This window comes from Salmo salar, chromosome ssa05 (assembly GCF_905237065.1).
Source record: "Salmo salar chromosome ssa05, Ssal_v3.1, whole genome shotgun sequence".
In the NCBI taxonomy this organism is placed as follows: domain Eukaryota; kingdom Metazoa; phylum Chordata; class Actinopteri; order Salmoniformes; family Salmonidae; genus Salmo; species Salmo salar.
The window spans coordinates 36,758,178-36,784,400 of record NC_059446.1 but is presented as its reverse complement, the minus strand read 5'-3'; the positions used below and the strand labels follow the sequence as shown (position 1 = coordinate 36,784,400).

General features: G+C 42.3%; 1 protein-coding gene across 1 annotated transcript in view; it reads left to right on the top strand.

The window, feature by feature from the left end:
- The window catches only part of drp2 (dystrophin related protein 2), a 198,547-nt gene that overhangs the window by 114,300 nt on the left and 58,024 nt on the right, over nt 1-26,223 (top strand). Inside the window, exons 4-8 of the mRNA XM_014199746.2 lie at nt 1,330-1,486; nt 18,339-18,459; nt 19,298-19,409; nt 19,682-19,838; nt 23,599-23,745. Of these exons, the coding sequence (XP_014055221.1) occupies nt 1,330-1,486; nt 18,339-18,459; nt 19,298-19,409; nt 19,682-19,838; nt 23,599-23,745 (694 nt within the window). The remainder of the gene's footprint in view (nt 1-1,329; nt 1,487-18,338; nt 18,460-19,297; nt 19,410-19,681; nt 19,839-23,598; nt 23,746-26,223) is intronic.

Below are 26,223 nucleotides of genomic sequence, written 5' to 3'. Positions count from 1 at the left end.
TCATCTGCACACAATCACAAACTTCCTTCCTTGAGGGCTTTTAAGAGACACTCCAACTCTCTTCTTTGTCAACTAATCAGTGTCTAGGAGATGTCACAGGAAATAAAAAGCCAGAGTGCCATTGTCTCCGCAGGAAACGACAAACCCAATACACAAGTGCTGTGATTGCTTCAGACTGCTGGGTATTTATCTCCTTTTATTTTGTACCTGTGTGTTCTGCTAGAGCACTTACCTCTTGTTCACTTGTTGACCTGGTCGACGTATCGGCAGTGACAGTAGTGTTCTATTAGTACCAAAGGCTTTCTCCAGAGTGCCCACCACCATATCACCTTGAATAGCATTTCTGCAATGTGCCTCCCTCCTCTCACATATCGGCAGCTTTGTTGCAGTCAGAGCTGTGTCGGACCGCACACATTCTCCCTCCTCCCACCCTCCCTCCCTCTCTCCCACTCTCCGTCCGTGTTTTGACACTGGTGGGGAATGACATCCTGCAGAAATAATGATATTTTGAGTGGTAGCTGCAAGCTGGGGATCTAGTGTGTAATTGAAACACTGGGGCACTTTCACACTCTGCCTCCCCCCGTCCTCTCCATGCCCAGCTGTGCTCCTGATGGAGCTCCCCTGATTCGCCCAGACAATCCCTCACACTTCTGGCAGGTGGCAAAGAGATACATTCTGGGATTTATTTATTCAGAGTTTATTCCTCCCACCCCCCTCTGCAAGAGGTAGCTATTCGGGGTAATGTCTCACATTGTCTTGCGTGTATGGTAATATACACTGGGTATGATTGATTTAATGTTTCAGCTTGCATATGTGTTGATGTATGAAGAATTTAGAGAAATTGTATGTAAACGCCGCAGCACCGGAAAGGATATTGAATTGCATCATAGCGATTAATGTCAAGGAAACTCGTCCAGCAATGACACATAATTTGTACTTATACAGTACTGATTGAATATCTCATACGTTCCTTCATCATCTCATACATTTTGTCGGTTGTCATGTTTTTAAAGGGGCATCTGTTACATTAAGTGATACTCAGTTGACACTGGGGATTGTGGGACGGCAGTTTACAAATGTCACAAATGGTGGTAGATGTATTGGGGATCATGAGCAGCCATCGCCTAACTGTGGTTATTATATGTCTCTGTCTGTCTGTCTGTCTGTCTGTCTGTCTGTCTGTCTGTCTGTCTGTCTGTCTGTCTGTCTGTCTGTCTGTCTGTCTGTCTGTCTGTCTGTCTGTCTGTCTGTCTGTCTGTCTGTCTGTCTGTCTGTCTGTCTGTCTGTCTGTCTGTCTGTCTGTCTGTCTGTCTGTCCATGTGTCCGCAGGGTGCGGCTTGAGGCATTCTCAGACAACAGTGGGAAGCTGCAGCTCTCCCTGCAGGAGATCATAGAATGGCTGACGGCCAAGGACGAGGAGCTGTCAGAGCAGCTGCCCATAGGGGGTGACGTGGGTGCCGTCCAACACCAGAGGGAGTTCCACCAGGTACTGTGTTGGGCCCCTTTCAAAAGCTATATCACACAAGCATTGAAACAAGTCAGAATGGTAGGTAATAATTAGGGTGTTCTTACAAGGTAGGGCTACCCTTCCATTTTATTCCAAGTTTTTTCTGTGGCACTAAGGAACATTCAACTCATTCCATGGCTTCTATAGAAAGTGTGATTTAATTAATTTACTATAGGCATATACACAGTAATTACAGTGAACTATAGTTACAAATTGCTTGAGTGGAAACCATCATTCATGCCGAGCTGCAGGAATGTGTGTTTGAGTTACGATCCAGTTGACTCGTATTGATCTGTAATGCAGTCTGTGTGTAGCTGGTGTAGAGGAGTCAGGCGCAGGACAGCAGATATGAAACCTGAACACCTGAAACCCCACCTCTTTAAGGAATACCTAGGATAGGATAAAGTAATCCTTCTAACCCCCCCCCCCCCTTAAAATATTTAGATGCACTATTGTAAAGTGGTTGTTCCACTGGATATCATAAGGTGAATGCACCATTTTGTAAGTCGCTCTGGATAAGAGCGTCTGCTAAATGACTTAAATGTAAATGTAAAAATATGAGTAAATAAATGTATTTTACTCAAAATAGACAGATACAATACAAAATAAGCGAGCCCACAATAAACGGACCGTATTACATAAAAACAATCACTCACAAACAAACATGGGGGAACAGAGGGTTAAATAATGGACAAGTAATTGGGGGATTGAAACCAGGTGTGTAAGACAAAGACAAAACAAATGGAAAATGAAAAGTGGATCGGCAATGGCTAGAAGGCCGGCGACGTCAACCGCCGAACGCCGCCCGAACAAGGAGAGGGACCGACTTTGGCGGAAGTCGTGACATGATCAAACAAATTCAAAGGCGCCTTCACAGCACAAACCAGTATCACTTTGTCTCTCCCTAGAAACACCTTAGTTACCTGTTTGGAATTAATAGGGCCATTAGGTTATGTTTCAGTGCTTTGACACTAACCTTAGTTTAAGGTTAACCCATCGGTAACATTAAGGATAGAGGGAAGTAAGCACTTTGAGAGCAGTACATACCTAATTCCTTCCTCCCTCCAAAGGGATTTACCTACTTTCAATTAGCAACCACTTCGATTTGAGTCTCTCTTAATTTGGCCATCTATCAAAATAAGGACTCTATTTCAGGATATAAGACTCTGGCTGTTATCTGCAGGAGAGATCGGGACCAACAAAATGGCCGTGTGTGTTAAAACCAGTGGTGGAAAAAGTACTGTATTGTCATACTTGAGTAAAAGTAAAGATACCTAAATAGAAATTGACTTAAAAGTGAAAGTCACCCAGTAAAATACTACTTTATTAAAAGTAAAAAAGTATTTGGTTTGAAATATACTTAAGTATCAAAAGTAAATGTAATTTCTAAAATATACTTAAGTATCAAAAGTATAAATAATTTCAAATTCCTTATATTAAGCAAACCAGACGGCACTATTTTCCTGTTTTTTTTTAATTTACGGATAGCCCCTGGCTATATCCAACACTGTGACATCATTTACAAATGAAGCATGTGTGTTTAGTGAGTCCGCCAGATCAGAGGTAGTAGGGATGACCAGGGATGTTCTCTTGATAAGTGCATAAATTGGACCATTTTCCTGTCCAGCTTAGCATTCAAAATGTAACGAGTACTTTTGGTTGTCAGGGAAAACATATGGAGTAAATAGTACATTATTTTCTTTAGGAATGTAGTGAAGAAAAAGTTGTAAAAAATATAAATAGTAAAGTAAAGTACAGATATCCCAAAAAACGACTTAAGTAGTACTTTCAAGTATTTTTACTTAAGTACTTTACACCACTGGTTAAAACCACCCAGTGGTGAATCTATAAAAGATACCCTGAACTGTCGTTAAATAAGAGTTGTTCAGCTGAAATCTTTTTATTTGACATGTTTAAAAGCCCCAGCTGCTCTGTGTTGATGGAGAGGGGAATTCAACTAGTTGAAAGCTGAGAGTTGTGGAGCCAAGCAAGCAGATGCCGGGTGCAGAATATAATAGGAGGAGAGATAGAATCTCTCACATTCAGGGGCTTGTTCTGTACTCCTCCTTATTCTGTAGTTGAACATTGAGAAAATCCTTCCTTGCAATGGTTTCAGTTTTTTTCTATCCATTTCCCGGTAAAAACATCTCCATTTGGTATGATATGTCCCCCAAACACAAACAGGCAGGCAGTAAGGCAGATACGCACTGTACCCACGCACACACACACGCATGCACGCACGCGCGAACATACACACGCACGCACGCACGCACGCACATACACACACAAACACACCATAATTGGTCCTGTACTACAGCAGAATGCTCTTTCCACCTACGTTCCAATTTTCTGTGCTGTCAGTTTGTGCAGTGTGTCTCTGAGGGGAGAGAGCCGTATTGACAGTGAGAGTGGTCCTCACCTCCCCCTCCTCCCCCTCCTCCCCCCTCCTCCCCCCTCCACTGCCACAGACTGTCGCTGTGAAATCAGCTTCCCAATTAACAGGACAAAACCCATACAGTCACACACCATCTCTCTCTCTCTCTCTCTCTCTCTCTCTCTCTCTCTCTCTCTCTCTCTCTCTCTCTCTCTCTCTCTCTCCTGCTAATCTCTCTATCTCTCTATCTCCTGCTAAGAGATTATAGCCCACTGTGCTGTTTCCTCTCTCCCTCCCACCCATACTACAGATTTTGTTACTTAGTATGTACCTGCTAAAATCACAATAGCTCCCCTCCCCTCCTCTACACTCCACCCTCCTCCTTCCTCACCCCTTTCCTCCCACCGCCCCTTTTCTTTTCTCTATGTCCCCATTTTTATGCAATATTCCTTTATAATCTATCTAAGGAGCTCCCACTCCCCAAGCGTGACGTCGCTCTAAAACTTTTCAGACAAAGCGGAGAGGGAAATTGTATGGAGTTTTCTGTGGAGAATTACAGGGTTTTAAGAAATGTGAGTTATTGATCTTAAGTGGATTTATTCTGCAGTGTTTCAGTGCGTGGGGAAGTGTCCCTTTCAGTTGTGTGTGTGTGTGTGTGTGTGTGTGTGTGTGTGTGTGTGTGTGTGTGTGTGTGTGTGTGTGTGTGTGTGTGTGTGTGTGTGTGTGTGTGTGTGTGTGTGTGCGCATCGCTCTGTAAGTATATGTGTGTGTAGCGTTCTATAAGTGTGCGTGTGTAGTGTTCTATAAGTGTGTGTGTTTAGTGTTCTGTAAGTATATGTGTGTAGTGTTCAATAAGTGTGTGTGTGTGTAGTGTTCTATAAGTGTGTGTGTAGTGTTCTATAAGTGTGTGTGTAGTGTTCTATAAGTGTGTGTGTAGTGTTCTATAAGTGTGTGTGTAGTGTTCTATAAGTGTGTGTGTGTGTGTGTGTTGTGGTCTATAAGTGTGTGTGTGTGTGTAGTGTTCTATAAGTGTGTGTGTGTAGTGTTCTATAAGTGTGTGTGTGTTTAGTGTTCTGTAAGTATATGTGTATAGTGTTCTATAAGTGTGTGTGTGTGTGTAGTGTTCTATACGTGTGTGTGTAGTGTTCTATAAGTGTGTGTGTAGTGTTCTATAAGTGTGTGTGTGTGTGTGTGTGTGTAGTGTTCTATAAGTGTGTGTGTGTGTAGTGTTCTATAAGTGTGTGTGTGTGTAGTGTTCTATAAGTGTGTGTGTGTAGTGTTCTATAAGTGTGTGTGTGTAGTGTTCTATACGTGTGTGTGTAGTGTTCTATACGTGTGTGTGTAGTGTTCTATAAGTGTGTGTGTGTAGTGTTCTATAAGTGTGTGTGTAGTGTTCTATAAGTGTGTGTGTGTAGTGTTCTATAAGTGTGTGTGTAGTGTTCTATAAGTGTGTGTGTGTAGTGTTCTATACGTGTGTGTGTAGTGTTCTATAAGTGTGTGTGTAGTGTTCTATAAGTGTGTGTGTAGTGTTCTATAAGTGTGTGTGTGTAGTGTTCTATAAGTGTGTGTGTGTAGTGTTCTATACGTGTGTGTGTGTGTAGTGTTCTATAAGTGTGTGTGTAGTGTTCTATAAGTGTGTGTGCAGTGTTCTATAAGTGTGTGTGTGTTGTGTTCTATAAGTGTGTGTGTGTAGTGTTCTATAAGCGTGTGTGTGTTTAGTGTTCTGTAAGTATATGTGTATTGTGTTCTATAAGTGTGTGTGTGTGTAGTGTTCTATAAGTGTGTGTGTAGTGTTCTATAAGTGTGTGTGTAGTGTTCTATAAGTGTGTGTGTGTAGTGTTCTATAAGTGTGTGTGTAGTGTTCTATAAGTGTGTGTGTAGTGTTCTATAAGTGTGTGTGTAGTGTTCTATAAGTGTGTGTGTAGTGTTCTATAAGTGTGTGTGTGTAGTGTTCTATAAGTGTGTGTGTGTAGTGTTCTATAAGTGTGTGTGTGTAGTGTTCTATACGTGTGTGTGTGTAGTGTTCTATAAGTGTGTGTGTAGTGTTCTATAAGTGTGTGTGCAGTATTCTATAAGTGTGTGTGTGTTGTGTTCTATAAGTGTGTGTGTGTAGTGTTCTATAAGTGTGTGTGTAGTGTTCTATAAGTGTGTGTGCAGTGTTCTATAAGTGTGTGTGTGTAGTGTTCTATACGTGTGTGTGTAGTGTTCTATAAGTGTGTGTGTAGTGTTCTATAACCTGTTATGGCTAGGGGGCAGTATTTTCACGGCCGGATAAAAAACATACCCGATTTAATCTGATTATTACTCCTGCCCAGAAACTAGAATATGCATATAATTATTAGCTTTGGATAGAAAACACTCCAAAGTTTCTAAAACTGTTTGAATGGTGTCTGTGAGTATAACAGAACTCATTTGGCAGGCCAAAACCTGAGAAGATTCCATGCAGGAAGTGCCCTGTCTGACAATTTCTTGGCCTTCTTGATTATCTCTATCCATTACAGGGGATCTCTGCTGTTACGTGACACTTCCTACGGCTCCCATGGGCTCTCAGAAGGCGGTAAAAAGCTGAATCGTGGCTTTGCAGGCTCTGGCTGAAAAAAAGTAGCGCGTTTGGATAGTGGCCGGTAACAGTACTGTGAGACTCAGGCGCATGCACGAGTGGACTCCATGTTTTATCTTTGAACGAAAACCACCGCTCCCGGTCGGAATATTATCGCTTTTTACGAGAAAAATGGCATAAAAATTGATTTTAAACAGCGGTTGACATGCTTCGAAGTACGGTAATGGAATATTTAGAATTTTTTTGTCACGAAATGCGTCATGCGCGTGACCCTTATTTACACTTCGGATAGTGTCTTGAACGCACGAACAAAACGCCGCTATTTGGATATAACTATGGATTATTTTGAACCAAACCAACATTTGTTATTGAAGTAGCAGTCCTGGGAGTGCATTCTGACGAAGAACACCAAAGGTAATCAAACTTTTCTAATAGTAAATCTGACTTTGGTCAGGGCTAAACTTGGTGGGTGTCTAAATAGCTAGCCCGTGATGCCGGGCTATGTACTCAGAATATTGCAAAATGTGCTTTCACCGAAAAGCTATTTTAAAATCGGACACCTCGATTGCACAAAGGTGTTCTGTATCTATAATTCGTAAAATAATTGTTATGTTTTTTGTGAACGTTTATCGTGAGTAATTTAGTAAATTCACCGGAAGTGTTCGGTGGGAATGCTAGTTCTGAACGTCACATGCTAATGTAAAAAGCTGGTTTTTGATATAAATATGAACTTGATTGAACAAAACATGCATGTATTGTATAACATAATGTCCTAGGGTTGTTATCTGATGAAGATCATCAAAGGTTAGTGCTGCATTTAGCTGTGGTTTTGTTTTTTGTGACATTATATGCTAGCTTGAAAAATGGGTGTATGATTATTTCTGGCTGGGTACTCTGCTGACATAATCTAATGTTTTGCTTTCGCTGTAAAGCCTTTATGAAATCGGACAGTGTGGTTAGATAAAGGAGAGTCTTGTCTTTAAAATGCTGTGAAATAGTCATATGTTTGAAAAATTGAAGTTTTTGTATTTTTGAGGAATTTGTAATTCGCGCCACGCCTATCATTGGATATTGGAGCAGGTGTTCCGCTAGCGGAACGTCTAGATGTAAGAGGTTCTATAAGTGTGTGTGTAGTGTTCTATAAGTGTGTGTGTAGTGTTCTATAAGTGTGTGTGTAGTGTTCTATAAGCGTGTGTGTAGTGTTCTATAAGTGTGTGTGTAGTGTTCTATAAGTGTGTGTGTAGTGTTCTATAAGTGTGTGTGTAGTGTTCTATACGTGTGTGTGTGTAGTGTTCTATAAGTGTGTGTGTAGTGTTCTATAAGTGTGTGTGTGTAGTGTTCTATAAGTGTGTGTGTAGTGTTCTATAAGTGTGTGTGTGTAGTGTTCTATACGTGTGTGTGTAGTGTTCTATAAGTGTGTGTGCAGTGTTCTATAAGTGTGTGTGTGTGTAGTGTTCTATAAGTGTGTGTGTAGTGTTCTATAAGTGTGTGTGTGTAGTGTTCTATAAGTGTGTGTAGTGTTCTATAAGTGTGTGTGCAGTGTTCTATAAGTTGTGTGTGTAGTGTTCTATACGTGTGTGTGTGTGTAGTGTTCTATAAGTGTGTGTGTAGTGTTCTATAAGTGTGTGTGTAGTGTTCTATAAGTGTGTGTGTAGTGTTCTATAAGTGTGTGTGTAGTGTTCTATAAGTGTGTGTGTGTAGTGTTCTATAAGTGTGTGTGTAGTGTTCTATAAGTGTGTGTGTAGTGTTCTATAAGTGTCTGTGTAGTGTTCTATAAGTGTGTGTGTAGTGTTCTATAAGTGTGTGTGTAGTGTTCTATAAGTGTGTGTGTAGTGTTCTATAAGTGTGTGTGTGTAGTGTTCTATAAGCGTCTGTGTAGTGTTCTATAAGTGTGTGTTTAGTGTTCTATAAGTGTGTGTGTGTAGTGTTCTATAAGTGTGTGTGTAGTGTTCTATAAGTGTGTGTGTGTAGTGTTCTATAAGTGTGTGTGTAGTGTTCTATAAGTGTGTGTGTGTAGTGTTCTATAAGCGTGTGTGTAGTGTTCTATAAGTGTGTGTGTGTAGTGTTCTATAAGTGTGTGTGTAGTGTTCTATAAGTGTGTGTGTGTAGTGTTCTATAAGTGTGTGTGTAGTGTTCTATAAGTGTGTGTGTAGTGTTCTATAAGTGTGTGTGTGTAGTGTTCTATAAGTGTGTGTGTAGTGTTCTATAAGTGTGTGTGTGTAGTGTTCTATAAGTGTGTGTGTAGTGTTCTATAAGTGTGTGTGTGTATTGTTCTATAAGTGTGTGTGTAGTGTTCTATAAGTGTGTGTGTAGTGTTCTATAAGTGTGTGTGTAGTGTTCTATAAGTGTGTGTGTAGTGTTCTATAAGTGTGTGTGTGTAGTGTTCTTTAAGTGTGTGTGTAGTGTTCTATAAGTGTGTGTAGTGTTCTATAAGTGTGTGTGTAGTGTTCTATAAGCGTGTGTGTAGTGTTCTATAAGTGTGTGTGTAGTGTTCTATAAGTGTGTGTGTGTAGTGTTCTATAAGCGTGTGTGTAGTGTTCTATAAGTGTGTGTGTAGTGTTCTATAAGTGTGTGTGTGTAGTGTTCTATAAGTGTGTGTGTGTAGTGTTCTATAAGTGTGTGTGTGTAGTGTTCTATACGTGTGTGTGTAGTGTTCTATAAGTGTGTGTGTAGTGTTCTATAAGTGTGTGTGTAGTGTTCTATAAGTGTGTGTGTGTAGTGTTCTATAAGTGTGTGTGTGTAGTGTTCTATACGTGTGTGTGTGTGTAGTGTTCTATAAGTGTGTGTGTAGTGTTCTATAAGTGTGTGTGCAGTGTTCTATAAGTGTGTGTGTGTTGTGTTCTATAAGTGTGTGTGTGTAGTGTTCTATAAGCGTGTGTGTGTTTAGTGTTCTGTAAGTATATGTGTATAGTGTTCTATAAGTGTGTGTGTGTGTAGTGTTCTATAAGTGTGTGTGTAGTGTTCTATAAGTGTGTGTGTAGTGTTCTATAAGTGTGTGTGTGTAGTGTTCTATAAGTGTGTGTGTAGTGTTCTATAAGTGTGTGTGTAGTGTTCTATAAGTGTGTGTGTAGTGTTCTATAAGTGTGTGTGTAGTGTTCTATAAGTGTGTGTGTAGTGTTCTATAAGTGTGTGTGTGTAGTGTTCTATAAGTGTGTGTGTAGTGTTCTATAAGTGTGTGTGTGTAGTGTTCTATAAGTGTGTGTGTGTAGTGTTCTATAAGTGTGTGTGTGTAGTGTTCTATACGTGTGTGTGTAGTGTTCTATAAGTGTGTGTGTAGTGTTCTATAAGTGTGTGTGTAGTGTTCTATAAGTGTGTGTGTGTAGTGTTCTATAAGTGTGTGTGTGTAGTGTTCTATAAGTGTGTGTGTAGTGTTCTATAAGTGTGTGTGTAGTGTTCTATAAGTGTGTGTGTGTAGTGTTCTATAAGTGTGTGTGTAGTGTTCTATAAGTGTGTGTGTAGTGTTCTAGAAGTCTGTGTGTAGTGTTCTATAAGTGTGTGTGTAGTGTTCTATAAGTGTGTGTGTGTAGTGTTCTATAAGTGTGTGTGTAGTGTTCTATAAGTGTGTGTGTGTGTGTGTAGTGTTCTATAAGTGTGTGTGTGTGTAGTGTTCTATAAGTGTGTGTGTGTGTGTGTAGTGTTCTATAAGTGTGTGTGTGTGTGTGTGTAGTGTTCTATAAGTGTGTGTGTGTGTGTGTGTGTAGTGTTCTATAAGTGTGTGTGTGTGTAGTGTTCTATAAGTGTGTGTGTACTGCATCATATATTCATCCAGAGAAAAGAGAGGAGGATGAAGTAATAATGAAACTAAAAATAATTATAATAATATATGCCATTTAGCAGACACTTTTATCCAAAGCGACTTCCAGTCATGAGTACATACATTTTACGAATGGGTGGTCCCTGGAGTCAAACCCCCTTCCCTGGCGTTACAAGCGCCATGTGTTCTGTGAAAGCTCAGTGTAATGGGGTCTCTGGGGGCCCCAGACATAAATGGGGGACGTCAACATGTTTGGAGGGGGCAATGAAACCATTTCCTTCACTGACTCTTCCTCCTCCATCATGTATAATGTAGCCTAATTGGATCTGAAGTCTTTATATTTAATGTTCCTTCAGCAAAAGACGGCACCCCTCCGTGTGAAATTTAGCTGGAATTAAAGTTTTAACGCAGCGGAGGCCAAAGGGAGGGAAGTAAACCCGCAATCCCACCCTGGGTACCAATCGCTCACTCAGAAAAAAAACGAAACAAGCGGGTTAAAATCTGAGTTTCCTTAGTCACCTCACCAGGAAATCTTATCAGAAACCACAGCTCCTGCACAGAACACATTTCTGCATGTTTGCTTAGCATCAGTGGTATATGCCAGTTCAGTGGGGCTCCGTATTTAATTCAGTCAGTGAGGAGGGAGGCTGGTGTTATCAGGGAGTGACTGGCTGCAGTCATGGGGGTTTAATAGCCACTGAAAGACAGTCGCCACTGCGCCGCTCGCCACAGGGGAAACCCTGTCCCGGCTCCACGAGGGAAACGTGTGCCCCCTCCGTTTTCGTTTTATGTCCCTTTATAAAAATAGCAAAACAAGTTAAAATGTTTAAGTGACACGTTGGCACAAAATCGCTATCTTCTCTGCGCTGTGTCAGCACAATGGACAGCGCTAGCGGCGATGTGTGTAAGGGAGCTATGGAAAGCCACTGAGGTGGTTAGCTATGAATAGGGCTGTTACGGTGACCATATTACCACCACACCGGCAGTCATGACCACATTCAAATTCCACGTGACCGTTTAGTCGCGTAATTAGGCTTCAAGCTCTGATGCTGCTGCTGGTCATTAGTATCCTACCAAACTTGCTAACTGCCTGGTACTCAGCACTCTATTGTCCCTCTAATCACTCTGACATCAATGCAAATGTTTTCAAAAATCAAATCAAACACTTCACGAGAGCCCATGAGCTCATGTTGCGCAACATTTCTGTAGGCTATGTGAGAAAACAGAGTTTTGATTACCTCTATTAAAAAGAGGAGGATCCCATCAGCTTTCTATAGGCTAGGCATGCTATATTTATTTCTCAGCTTTCCTAATATTAAGTACATTTCTTCTCTTTACAACAGGAGTATAGCCTACCTGGCTGGTATGAAAATGAACCACAGGGAAAAGCGTATTCCATTCGCTATTTAAGTGCATAGATGACATGTATTTTTTTCCCGCTGCCCCTGTTCTGAGACAGGTGCATGATAATGGTCCGTTCTAAATCAAAACAAATTTCAAACATATTATTTAGTATATGTAAAGACAACATTAAATTAAGAATAGTCTGATGGGTGATTATATTAGCCTATCAATGATGTATTATCAATAATAATGACCAGCGTGTTCAGTAAGGCAAGAAATAGAGAATGCTTTTTTTTTTAAAACTTTTTCAAATCCTAGTCGCACACCTCATGTAGCCTAGCCCATAGGCCTATATGTTTTGATAAGGGTTGTGTCACAACTAAAGTGGACAAATAACTTCTTAAAATGAAGCACGTTAATCTGCTTTACAACCGGTGTAGTGCCTAAGAGACAATTTATGGTTGATCCGAAAATGTGGTCGGAGGCGGTGTATGGATGGTGTGATGTAATTGCGGAGCATCCGGACGCACGCAGAGGCCAAATTGAGCTCCGTACTGCATTGTCGTGTGCCTCTCAAATGTTGTAACAATGCGTAGGGCTCAGTATTGCTCCGCATTGACATGATTGGTTGAAGGTAGGTGAGGGCGCTAGGTCCTATATAAACACAAACTCACTTCCTTGACAACTTCCTTCAAGCAGCTCTGCGCTACTCTGTAAAGTGAAAAAAGTATGATTGCCCAGACTTCTGTAGAGGCCATATCACCGTAAATGCTACATGTCAATGCAGACGTTGGATTGACCATGTAGCGCCTTTCACTGGCATACAAATCTCAAATTTGGGGAAGATAATTTTCACCATAAAAATGCACCTTCATAATAAAGCATTACATGCATAATCACATTTGTGTTGACTTTTGAGAACATTGTTTTCCCGCTAATTTATTGCATTTTGGAACATTCCTGCTCACAGCCTACTGCCGTGTGCGATTTCTGTGCTTATAATGTGAAGAAACAGCCTAATAGTTTATCAACATTTTAAGCTAAACGTCCTGATCTGTTGCATCAGCCTCATTACTTTTAAACGTTTTTTTTTTGATGCGAGTGGTTGTATTAATTTGGGATCTATCGCATCACAACAACTGTCCAAGAGTATGTTTGGAATTTTTATTTATTGCACAGAAGGACAAGTTGACCAATATAATAGGTCAACTTTTGTACTATGGGGATAGTAGATTGACATAGGCTAGTGTTTTTGCTGTTCGTTAGGGCTTCTCATCTTGATGGCTGACGAAAAGTAGGCTAAATGTAGACAGTTCTTCTAACATCTTCAATATGCGCCTCGAAATTCATTGAGACGGACGTGCGCAATTGCATCTGTCTTCACTTGTAGCCTAATTCTTAGCTGAGATACCTCTGAGAAGGGCCCGATCATGTGACAGGCATTGGCTAATAAGAATTGAGATATCTGAGAGCGCCATGTGAGTGAGAGGTGCGGCCACTTTGGCTGCAAAAGGCATGGATATTTTAGGGGGCATTACGGCCACACAAGGGGGAAGCTGCTGAGAAATTCGAGGCCTGGTGAGAATATTATCAAGTACTTGTCTAATTGTGAATGAGAGACTGATGAAAGTGTGTGCAGCCTACACAAGAAACAAATCAAAGCTCAAGCCTTTCATTCAACTCTTTTCAAATCATCATTAGAGTTGCATCATGCAGTCTTAGAATGCATTAAACATCTAGACATACAGTACCAGTCAAAAGTTTGGACACACCTACTCAATCCATGGTTTTTCTTTATTTTTGCTATTTTCTACATTGTAGAATAATAGTGAAGACATCAAAACTATGTATTAACACATATGGAATCATTTAGTAACCAAAAAAGTGTTAAACAAATCAAAATATATGTTATATTTGAGATTATTGCAAGCCCTGCCACATCTGACGAGCGTCAGAGCCGGTATAGTACAATTCGATCTTAGTCCTCTATTGATGCTTTGCCTGTTTGATGGTTTGTCGGAGGGCATACCGGGATTTCTTATAAGCTTTCGGATTAGAGTCCTGCTCCTTGAAAGCGGCAGCTCTAGCCTTTAGCTCAGTGCGGATGTTGCCTGTAATCCATGGCTACTGGTTTGGGTATGTACGTACGGTCATTGTGGGGACAACGTCATTGATGCACTTATTGATGAAGCCAATGACTGATGTGGTGTACTCCTCAATGCCATCGGAGGAATCCCGGAACATATTCCAGTCTGTGCTAGCAAAACAGTCCTGTAGCTTAGCATCTGCTTCATCTGACCACTTTTTTATCGATATAGTCACTGGTGCTTCCTGCTTTAATTTTTGCTTGTAAGCAGGAATCAGGAGAATATAATTATGGTCAGATTTGCCAAATGGAGGACGAGGGAGAGCTTTGTATGCATCTCTGTGTGTCACGCTCTGACCTAGGAGAGCTGTGTTTTCTCTGTTTAGCTAGGCCAGGGTGTGATAGGTGGGTGGGCATTCTATGTTTTGTTTTCTATTTTTTGGCCGGGTATGGTTTCCAATCAGAGGTAGGTGTCTATCGTTGTCTCTGATTGGAAGCCATACTTAGGCAGCCTGTTTTTCCTTTGTTTTTTTTGTGGGTAGTTGTTTTCCGTATAGTCTGAATACCTTACGGAACTCTTGGCGGTCGTTTGGTTGTTTTTGTTGGAGTGTCATCATTTAATAAAGTAAGAATGAGCACTCTACACGCTGCGCCTTGGTCTGTTCACTACGACGCCTGTGACACTGTGTGTGGAGTAAGGGTTGTCCAGGTTTTTTTCCCCTCTGGTTACACGTTTAAAATGCTGATAGAAATTTGGTAAAACAGATTTAAGTTTCCCTACATTAAAGTTTCCCTCGTTCAATGCTGTCTTAGTGCCAACCTCTCTGACTGTGGTGGTATGTAAACAGCTACGAAAAATACAGATGAAAACTCTCTAGGTAGATAGTGTGGTCTACAGCTTATCATGAAATAATCTACCTCAGGTGAGCAATAGATCGAGACTTCCTTAGATATCGTGCACCAGCTGTTATTTACAAAAATACATAGTCCACCGCTCCTTGTCCTACCAAACACCATGGGACCACGCAGCCGTCATACCGCTCAGGAAGGAGACACGTTCTGTCTCCTAGAGATGAACGTACTTTGGTGCGAAAAGTGCAAATTAATCCCAGAACAACAGCAAAGGACCTTGTGAAGATGCTGGTGGAAACAGGTACAAAATTATCTATATCCACAATTAAACGAGTCCTATATTGACATAACCTGAAATGCCGCTCAGCATGGAAGAAGCCACTGCTCCAAAACCGCCATAAAAAAGCCAGACTATGGTTTGCAACTGCATATTGGGACAAAGATCGTACTTTTTGGAGAAATGTCCTCTGGTCTGATGAAACAAAAATAGAACTGTTTGGCCATAATGACCATCGTTATGTTTGGAGGAAAAAGGGGGAGGCTTGCAAGCCGAAGAACACCATCCCAACCGTGAAGCACGGGGGTGGCAGCATCATGTTGTGGGTGTGCTTTGCTACAGGAGGGACTGGTCCACTTCACAAAATAGATGGCATCATGAGGTATGAAAAGTATGTGGATATATTGAAGCAACATCTCAAGACAACAGTCAGAAAGTTAAAGCTTGGTCGCAAATGGGTCTTCCAATGACCCCAAGCGTACTTCCAAAGTTGCGGCAAAATGGCTTAAGGACAACAAAGTCAAGGTATTGGAATGGCCATCACACAGCCCTGACCTCATCCTATAGAACATTTGTGCGCAGAACTGAAAATGCGTGTGCGAGCAAGGAGGCCTACAAACCTGACTCAGTTACACCAGGTCTGTCAGGAGGAATAGGCCAAAATTCACCCAACTTATTGTGGTAAACATTTGACCCAGGTTAAACAATTTAAAGCGTGTATGTAAACTTCTGACCCACTGGGAATGTGATGAAAGAAATAAAAGCTGAAATAAATCATTCTCTTTACTATTATTCGGACATTTCACATTCTTAAAATAAAGTGGTGATCCTAACTGACCTAAGACATGGAATTGTTACTAGGACTAAGTGTCAGGAATTGTGAAAAAAACTTTGTTTAAATGTATTTGGCTAAGGTGTATGTAAACTTCCGACTTCAACTGTAAGTAAAAATACTTTAAAGTACTACTTAATTGTTTTTTTGGGGGTATCTGTACTTTACTTTACTATTTATATGTTTGACAACTTTTCATTTACTTCACTACGTTCCTGAAGAAAATGAACATTTTCCCTTACACCCAAAAGTATTCGTTACATTTCGAATGCTTAGCAGATAAGGAAAATGGTCCAATTCACGCACTTGTCAAGACAACATGGTCATTGCTACTGCCTCTGATCTGGCGGACTCACTAAACACAAATGCTTCATTTGTAAATTATGTTTGCCCCTGGCTATCCGTACATAAAACAAATAATAATAATTGTGCTGTCTGGTTTGCTTAATATAAGCAATTTGAAATGATTTATACTTTTACTTTTGATACTTCAATATATTTTTGCAATTATATTTACTTTTTTAAGTATATTTAAAACCAAATACTTTTAAACTTTTACTCAAGTAATATTTTACTGCGTGACTTTCACTTTTACTTGAGTCATTTTCCATTGAGGTATCTTTACTTTTACTCAAGTATGACAATTGGGTACTTTTTCCACCACTGGCTATATTAAATGGACTTATTAGACATTTTAAAATGTAGATGTTCCAAAGGTCTGCATCAGTGGTTTGTAGGCTATGCTTGGAAACCAGGAGATGCTAAATGTGTTTATGTTAATTAACGGTCAATTACCGTGAGAACGCAGTTATTTGCTTGACAATCACCAGCTGACAAAATGTCATGACCGCCATAGCCCTAGATATGACTCCTGTGGTAGGCTAAGTGAATAACGTGATATGCCTCCGCCTGTAATATTCTATTTTGATTTCTAAGGGTGGGGTCAAGTTTACAGTTGAAGCTGCTTCGCTCAACTCTGCCTCACGCCCCACGACTACAGAGTTGAGTTAGCTTCTTAGCTAGCTGTAAAAATGGTTAGCGTTATTAGTCTTAGTCTATGTAACTAGCTCAAATCAGCTAATCTGCCACTGCTACGATGGATATCAAAAATTGGCTTCGCCAAGTTACCCAAACAAAACCAAAAGGAGAAAGCGAGCGATTGGCAGCAACAGCAGAATCAAGCCACCGAGGCTGCCGCCAAGCCCAGCAGCGATGATGATGTCGAGCTCCAGCTAGCTCCGCGTGCAGAGAATACCTACCCTTCCACAAGCGTCGCCAGGATAATGGCCCCACGGCTTCCTCCACCTCCGACTCTTCCTGACGATATCTGAACAGAGGAGCCAGGCCAGGTTAGCCTAGAATCCTACCCTAGCCGCAGGTTTTCTGTCCAAAAACGTTCATTTAATAGCAACTGGTTCATAGGAAGAGAGTGGCTGGAATACTCGGTGACTGCAGAATTCAATATATTTCCAATGTAAGAACCCAAATGATGCCCTTGAGTATAGCCACATATCAGTATGTTTCGTCATAGAAATAAATACATTCTATTATGGTTTTCTTGGTAGTTTTCCGTTGCTGTAAATGGAACTGTACGTATCGGAAAAGTGTTTATGGTAGGCTGGCGTTGCTTAATTGATTAGGTGGGTCGAATTTGATCCACAGAAGTGCATTGGTCCATATCACAACGTGTTGCTGTACTCATGAGTGGCATGGTTTTCCATGTTTGATGCTGGCCTATAGGCCCATTTACACAGACAGCTGTGCATGGCTGCATTTCACTTTAGTAGGCTGTAGGCAATTTGGATCTCCATTCGCTTTCTGTTTTACTGCGTTTCTTACTGTTAATGTAACTAGCCTAAATATATAAAATATTGAGTTGCACCCTCTTTTGCCATCAGAGCAGCCTCAGTTTGTCGGGGCATGGACTCTACAAGGTGTCGAAAGCGTTCCACAGGGATGCTGGTCCATGTTGACTTCAATGCTTTCTAAAGTTGTGTCAAGTTAGCTAGATGTCCTTTGGGTGGTGGACCATTCTTGATACACCCGGGAAACTGTTGAGTGTGAAAACCCCAGCAGCGTTGCCGTTCTTGACACACTCAAAATGGTGCTCCTGGCACCTAGTACCATATCCCATTCAAAGGCTCTTTAATATTTTGTCTTGTTCATTCACCCTCTGAATGGCACATATACACATTCCATGTCTGGATTTAACAGGTGACATCAGTAAGGGATCAAAGCTTTCACCTGGATTCACCTGGTCAGTCTATGTCATGTTCTTAAAGTTTTGCACAGTCAGTGTATTTCACTTTAGTTTAATAACGTACTAATATATAGGCTAAAGGTTTTACCTAGCATAAGTTGAGTGGTGAATGGAGATTAGCTGTTGAGGACGAGAGAGTCTGGTTGACACTGCCGGTCCATAGGGCCCACAGGATTCTCTGTGACTACGTCCTAAATGGCACCCTATTCCCTATAAAGTGTATTACTTTTGACCAGAGCCCTATGGGACAGCCTATGAGTCATTAATTCCACTGGGCGGCTGGGTTGGTTTCTAAGTCTGCAGCAGAATAATGTGCATGTACTCAGGCAGTTCAGCACAGAGACGATATAGTACAGACTGACAGCTAGGCAGTCCTATGTGGCCCTGCCAGTTGCTCCTCACTGTGTGTTCATGTATGCAAATTGATGTGTGTGTGTGTGTGTGTGTGTGTGTGTGTGCGTGTGTGTGTGTGTTCTGTCTGTCTGTCTCCAGGTATTCATGGAGGATGTCAAGTCTCGGGGGCCGTTCATCTACTCTGTGCTGGAGTCTGCTCAGGCCTTCTTGGCACAGCACCCCTTCCAGGAGCCCGAGGAGACACTGCCCGACGGAAAAGGTCTGCCCACCCACCCACCCCAAAACTGTGCCAAATGACAACCTACATATGTAGGATCTTAATTTGAGCCAGTTTGCTACAGGAGAAAAATAATCCTGCAGCAACAGGAAATGTTAATTATTATGTGGATTATAATTAATGAAAATGTTTTGTAGCGGTTGATACATTTTTTGTTAGGGTAAATCAAGTCGGACATTTTAAAGTGGAAAGTACAAACTTTAGAAGCCTTTTTAAACCTGAATACACTCCAAGTTTGCAACAAAAGAGTCACCAACAGAAGAGTGATCAAATTAAGATCCTACATCTGTAGGTGCCAATCCTCCCCATACCACCCCACCCTGCCACACACACCAAAAGCAGACCTGAGCAGTGAGAACAGAGATAGGGAGTTCAGTAAGTTGATCTTCAGCAGGTGTGTATCCACCATTAGGTCTGATTAGCAGCTACCTGTCCTGCTGTATCAGAGTGGATCAGAGAATGTATGTTTGGGGAGAGCAGTTGGGTCGGGACCAATTAGCCCAGTTCACACCATCTGGTCAAATCAATAATGCAGCATGCTAGGCTGTTTCTGCCCCCACTCTCCTTCCCTCCCTTCCTCGCCCTCCCCCAACCAGCGTCCTCTGGCTCTCCACCACTGGTGGCACGCATGGGGAAAGATGGGGGCGAACTCTCCCTGTTTCTCTGCCCCCAACAAGATATTTCTCACAGTTTCTCCTATCCAACTGTTTCTTTCTACTGATGTTTGCACCAATTGGGGCTAACACTCTCTTTGCTTGCCTGCCCAATCTCTCACCGTGTTCTACTTCTCCTCCCTCTTCATCCCCTCCTCCCCCTCCAGAAGTGTCTCCGAGGAAGCGGATCCTGAACGTGAGTCGCTCAGTGTGGAAGCAGGCCAACGTGGCCAGTGACCTGTGGGAGAAGCTGACTGCCCGCTGCGTGGACCGACACAGGTCAGATATGCGGCACAGGCCCACTCCACTGGTCTACAATACACCCATCATTCTGGGTTTTTGATTGGCTAGAGATGTTTTTAACCTGCCTGTACTCAAATATGATTGGGTCTTTATATTGAGACAGCATCAAGGAAAATACTATGGCCGAAATAAGGTTAGGGTTGGTGTATTGCTCAGGTATTAGGGTGATGTCTTGCGTTAGTGGTAAAACGGCATATGACAATGTAGAAAACAACTGTAGAAGTTAAAGTATTCTGTCTGTGTCCAAGGCACATGGAGCGGACCCTGGAGCGCCTGCTGCAGACCCAGGCAGCCATGGAGGAGCTGGCGGTGGCCCTAGAACAGGCTGAGGGGGTCCGGGATGCATGGGAGCCTGTAGGGGACCTCTTCATCGACTCACTGCAGGACCACATCGATGCCACCAAGGTAAGCATGTATGAGTGCGTCTCAAATATTAAGCAAGCTCTCTGTTTCAAATAAAAAGCTGGGTTTGTTCGTGTGCGCGTGCGCATGTGTGTGTGTGTGCGTGCGTGTGTGCGAGTGTGTGTGTGTGTACTGTCCTCCTCACCACCAGGGCCAGACAGAATCTGCAGATATCAGATTTCAAATCAAAGTGATTTGAAATATAAGATACCTGTGGAATCGACACAGATTAAATAGTGCCCGAAACATGAACAGATCCATCTTCATTGCTTAGATATGGAGACAATGCTGTGAAGACATTGATAAGAAAACTGTCTGGAAGATTCCCTCTAGCTACGCTCGCTAATCTGTTAGCTGTGAAGAGGCTCCTCCACTCCGCTGGCTAGATGGTTGTTATTTCACTGTAATTATGGAAGATCTGTCTCTCTATCCCTCTGTTCTCTTAGCTTTGTTTCTGTTAGTATTGACTCAGTGTGGTTTAAGTGTTTCTGGGCGGCATGATTTGATTCGATTTTTTTATTAATTTATTATGATCTTATTAGTGTTTAAGTATTGCGTCTTCAGGACGTGTGTGCCACATGGGCTTATAAGACACTGAAGTAGCAAAATGTAATTATAATATATATAGTACCAATCAAAAGTTTGGACACACCTACTCATTCAAGGGTTTTTCTTTATTTTTTACTATTTTCTTCATTGTAGAATAATAGTGAAGACATCAAAACTATGAAATAACACATATGGAATCATCTAGTAACCAAAAAAGTGTTTAACAAATCAAAATATATTTTATATTTGCAATTCTTCAAAGTAGCCACCCTTTGCCTTGATGACAGTTTTACACACTCTTGGCATTCTCTCAACCAGCTTCATGAGGAATGCTTTACCAACAGTCTTGAAGGAGTTCCCACATATGCTGAGCACTTGTTGGCTGCTTTTCCTTCACTCTGCGGTCCAACTCATCCCAAACCATCTCAATTGGGTTAAGGTCAGGTGATTGGAGGCCTTTACACAGCCTGGAGATGTGTTTTTGGTCACTGTCCTGTTGAAAAACAAATGATAGTCCCACTAAGCTCAAACCAGATGGGATGGCATATCGCTGCAGAATGCTGTGGTAGCCATGCTGGTTAAGTGTTCCTTGAAATGTAAATAAATCCTGACTGTGTCACCAGCAAAGCACCCCCACGCCATCACACGTCCTCCTCCATGCTTCACGGTGGGAATCACACATGCGGAGTTCAACCATTCACCTAATCTGCGTCCCACAAATATTGGAACTAAAAAATTGGACTCATCAGACCAAAGGACAGATTTCCACCGATCTAATGTCCATTGCTCATGTTTCTTGTTCGAAGCAAGTCTCTTCTTCTTATTGGTGTCCTTAAGTAGTAGTTTCTTTGCAGCAATTCGACCATGAAGGCCTGATTCACGCAGTCTCCTCTGTACAGTTGATGTTGAGATGTGTCTGTTACTTGAACTCTGTAAAGCATTTATTTGGGATGCAATTTCTGAGGCTGGTAACTGTAATGAACTTATCCTCTGCAGCAGAGGTAACTCTGGGTCTTCCTTTGCTGTGGCTGTCCTCATGAGAGCCAGTTTCATCATAGCACTTGATGAAAGTTTCTTCAAGTGCTGTCGCAAATGTTCCGGATTGACTGACCTTCATGTCTTAAAGTAATGATGGACTGTCATTTCTCTTTGCTTATTTGAGCTGTTCTTGCCATAATATGGACTTGGTCTTTTACCAAATAGGGCTATCTTCTGTACACCACTGATTGGCTCAAATACATTAAGAAGGAAAGAAATTCTACAAATGAACTTTTAACAAGACACACCTGTTAATTGAAATGCATTCCAGGTGACAACCTCATGAAGCTGGTTGAGAGAATGCCAAGAGTGTGTAAAGCTGTCATCAAGGCAAAGGGTGGTTACTTTGAAGAACGTCAAATATAACATGCATTTTGATTTGCTTAACACTTTTTGGGTTACTACATGATATGTGTTATTTCATAGTGTTGATATCTTTACTATTATTTTACAATGTAGAAAAAAGTAAAAATAAAGAAAAAGGTCTGTAAGGGCTGTAAGGGCTGTAAGGGCTGTATCTAGGCATTCCACATTGCATCTTGCATAAAAACAGCACTTAGTCATGGTGTATTGGCCATATACAACACTCCCTCGGGGCTTAAATATATCATGTTTTACTGTTTACTGTTTTGCTGTTTTGTTAAATGCACTTTAAATAAATTGTGATTTGATTTGAAAGGGCACCGACCTGTGCAAAATATACTGTAAACCTCATTATAATTTAGCAGTATGAACCCCAAATAGAAACTTTTCTTCTCAACGATGTGTGTTGTAAGGAGATAACTGTTCATCATTTAGTTGAATAAACTAGCGTTAAATATTAACCTCCTTATAACACATTTTTTTAGGAAAGTTTCAAATTTAATTACCTTGCCTGATTGTTATGAGGTTTATGGTAGCCTTTCCTACCCACAAATCTGTGCTCCTTTGCCACCATAAATGTCACACTCTGTGTGTTTCAGTGTATTTATGTACACAATTGTTTCAGAGAAAGTGTTAGTTTCTATCCTTCTCCTACATTCCTTCTCCCAAACGGACAGCCAATTAAGCCAACAACAGCAAGCAGTGCATTGAGTCAATAGCCAGTGACATGTTGATATGACGGAGTTCCCTCAGTTGATTGGCTGATGTTGAATCCCCAGCCAGTCATTTGTTTAGTTGTTAAGTCACAATGATCATGTCAATGTTTGCCTTGCTGTCAGTGCCAGCACGCTCCTCATTTTTCTATGTCTCCAGGGCAGGCATTCCAGCAGGCTCTGTCTCTCTGTGGTGTACACACACACACACACACACACACACACACACACACACACACTCACACACTCACACACTCACACACTCTCTCTCTTCTCTCTCTCTTCTCTCTCTCTCTCTCTCTCTCTCTTATCTCATGTTTTTGCCATGAGGCTGCAGCACAGACGCCATTAGCTTGATATAACTGCAGCACTGTGTGCGCACACACACACACTCATACATCCCTTAGATCATTAGTGCTGTTTTGGCTGGGTTGATCTGACTCTTAAGTTGCGTAAGCCATGAAGGGTCCCTGTTGTATCTCTCCCATGGTGATGGTGTTTGTGCGGGCAGCAGCTCCAATACTAGGTCCACAGTCCACACAGCCATATACCAGAGTGAGTCTAATGCCATTAAACTCAGTCAACGGAGGAATGGAATTGGGCATGCATTGTGAATTTTTTATTATTTGATGAATGTCATGAACCAACTTTCAATTGATTTCTATAATTTACTGAGTTGAAAACCCTGGCAGTTCCATGTACCATGTGGGGGGGGCGTGTGTGTCTGTCTATGTGCCTCTCCCTCTCTAATTCTCTCGATTTCCTCCCTCTCCCTCTCTAATTCTCTCTCTATTTCCTCCCTCTCCAATTCTCTCGATTTCCTCCCTCTCCCTCTCTAATTCTCTCTCTATTTCCTCCCTCTCCAATTCTCTCTATTTCCTCCCTCTTCCTTTCTAATTCTCTATTTTCTCCCTCTCCCTCTCTAATTCTCTATTTTCTCCCTCTAATTTTCTCTCCATTTCCTCCCTTTCTCTCTTTCTTATTTGCTCTCTTTCTCCCTCATCTTCCTTTCTCTCATTTCCCCTTCCTCTCTTTTCTCCTTCTACAACTCTCTCCTTTTCTCCTCCCTCCCTCCCTCCCTCCCTCCCTCTCACCTTTAGTTGTTTAAGGAGGAGCTGACTCAGGTGAAGGAAGGCATGAAGCACATCAATGACCTGGCTCATGAGCTGGCCATTTCTGACGTCCATTTGTCCATGGACAACGCCCACTCCCTGGAGCACCTCAACAGCCGCTGGAAACTACTGCTGGTAACTGGACCTGAACCTCCCACACAACCACTTCCCTACAACCTCCCCATAACCTTCCCACAACCTCCCCACAACCACCTCCCTCAACCTCCCCATAACCTTCACACAATCTCCCCACGACCACCTTCCGTCCATACAACCTCTCCACAACATCACCTTGTCTTCCACTTAACCAGTCGATAACATTATCTCAACTGAAAACCTTAACTTTAAGGTTTTTCAATCTTTCTTCAAACTACCCTCACAACTTCCCCTCAACCTCCCCTCAACCTCCCCACAACATCACCTCAACATTGCCTCAGAATCCCCTCAACCTCCCCATAATACCCTTGCTGGTAACAGTGTTATATGATTGACTTCACTTCACATCTGTGGTAATTGCACAACCTCAATCTTCCCACAACATCTCTTCAACCTCCATACAACCACTAGTCCTTTAATAACCTGGTCTTCCATGGCCCACTTCATCTGTGGTCATCTCACAAGACATCTCAAATCAAAGTGTACATGTGGGAGCATGTGTCTGAGCAAGTGTGACGTCATTAACGTCTGTAGAAATGAATGTACGTAAATGTTAAGTTGTCTATTGTCTTCGTCTATTTATGCTTTTGTATTGGAAGAAAAATAAAATCTTACAAAAAAGAAATGCTTACTTGCAAGCTCTCCTCAACAGTGCAGTACAAATATCTATATCAAAATAATCAAAAATCAAATACCATCCGATCGAGTTTCTGACCGAGTTTCTTGCAGTATGGCTCAGTAGTAAAGTGAGAGGCTACAACAGTGTATGGGTTTAGGCTTAGCTGCAGCTTTGCCTTGGCCTCTCTTGTGATTGCATCATTTTAGAGAGGATGCAACAAATGATGCCTTTTGTCTCCAGAGTGAAACCTATTGGATTGTTCTGAGGGGAAAGTGGTGAGGATGCCAGGAATCAGCAAATAAGGCAAGGGCTCAGATAAGAAAAGAAGGCTTTTCTCACTCTCCTCTGCTTCCTGTGTGTTGCTCTTTCTCCTCTGCTCCCTGTGTGTTGCTCTTTCTCCCCTGCTCCCTGTGTGTTGCTCTTTCTCCCCTGCTCCCTGTGTGTTGCTCTTTCTCCCCTGCTCCCTGTGTGTTGCTCTTTCTCCTCTGCTCCCTGTGTGTTGCTCTTTCTCCCCTGCTCCCTGTGTGTTGCTCTTTCTCCCCTGCTCCCTGTGTGTTGCTCTTTCTCCCCTGCTCCCTGTGTGTTGCTCTTTCTCCCCCGCTCCCTGTGTGTTGCTCTTTCTCCCCCGCTCCCTGTGTGTTGCTCTTTCTCCCCTGCTCCCTGTGTGTTGCTCTTTCTCCCCTGCTCCCTGTGTGTTGCTCTTTCTCCCCTGCTCCCTGTGTGTATCTCTTTCTCCCCCGCTCCCTGTGTGTTGCTCTTTCTCCCCCGCTCCTTGTGTGTATCTCTTTCTCCCCTGCTCCCTGTGTGTATCTCTTTCTCCCCTGCTCCCTGTGTGTTGCTCTTTCTCCCCTGCTCCCTGTGTGTTGCTCTTTCTCCCCTGCTCCCTGTGTGTTGCTCTTTCTCCCCTGCTCCTTGTGTGTAGCTCTTTCTCCCCTGCTCCCTGTGTGTATCTCTTTCTCCCCTGCTCCCTGTGTGTATCTCTTTCTCCCCTGCTCCCTGTGTGTATCTCTTTCTCCCCCGCTCCCTGTGTGTATCTCTTTCTCCCCTGCTCCCTGTGTGTATCTCTTTCTCCCCCGCTCCCTGTGTGTATCTCTTTCTCCCCTGCTCCCTGTGTGTATCTCTTTCTCCCCTGCTCCCTGTGTGGATCTCTTTCTCCCCTGCTCCCTGTGTGGATCTCTTTCTCCCCTGCTCCCTGTGTGTTGCTCTTTCTCCCCTGCTCCCTGTGTGTTGCTCTTTTCTCTCTTGCTCTCTCTGTCTCTCTTGTCCTTTCTCTTACTGTCTCTCTCAATTCAATGATTCTATTCAGTGATTAGTCTGTCTTCCGTTGCCAAAGTAAGTACACAGAAACATATTGAACGCCCCCCCCCCTCTCTCTCCCTCTCGCTCCCCTCCTCCCCTCATTCTCCTGTTGAATAATGTGATGCTAAATCCCTGTCATTTGAATAACATCATATGCTGCTGCTGCTCTCTCTGCTGTGACACAGACGTAATGCATTTTTTTTTAAGGCTGATACTCTAATATTTTTGGTCTTGAATAATTTAGTAATTCTGCTGCAAACCTCCGTTAGCCTAGTAGTCAAGCGGTAGTAGAGATAGATGGTAGTACGCTGCAGAGTTGGCACCGACATCTCCTTGCAGCATTCCAACTGCTCCAAATTAGTCTGAAGCAATCTGCGTAGGCTTGAGTGCATCCTGCCTTATTCATTTGGGCGAGCCAGTGTGCACAGCCGTGTGTATGTTGAGCAATGGTAATGTTTTCCTCTCCATAATGCTAACTTCTCATCTCAGCTTATTGGGCTTGCTTGTCCTTGAAGTGCCTCGGGATAACTGTGCCTTGT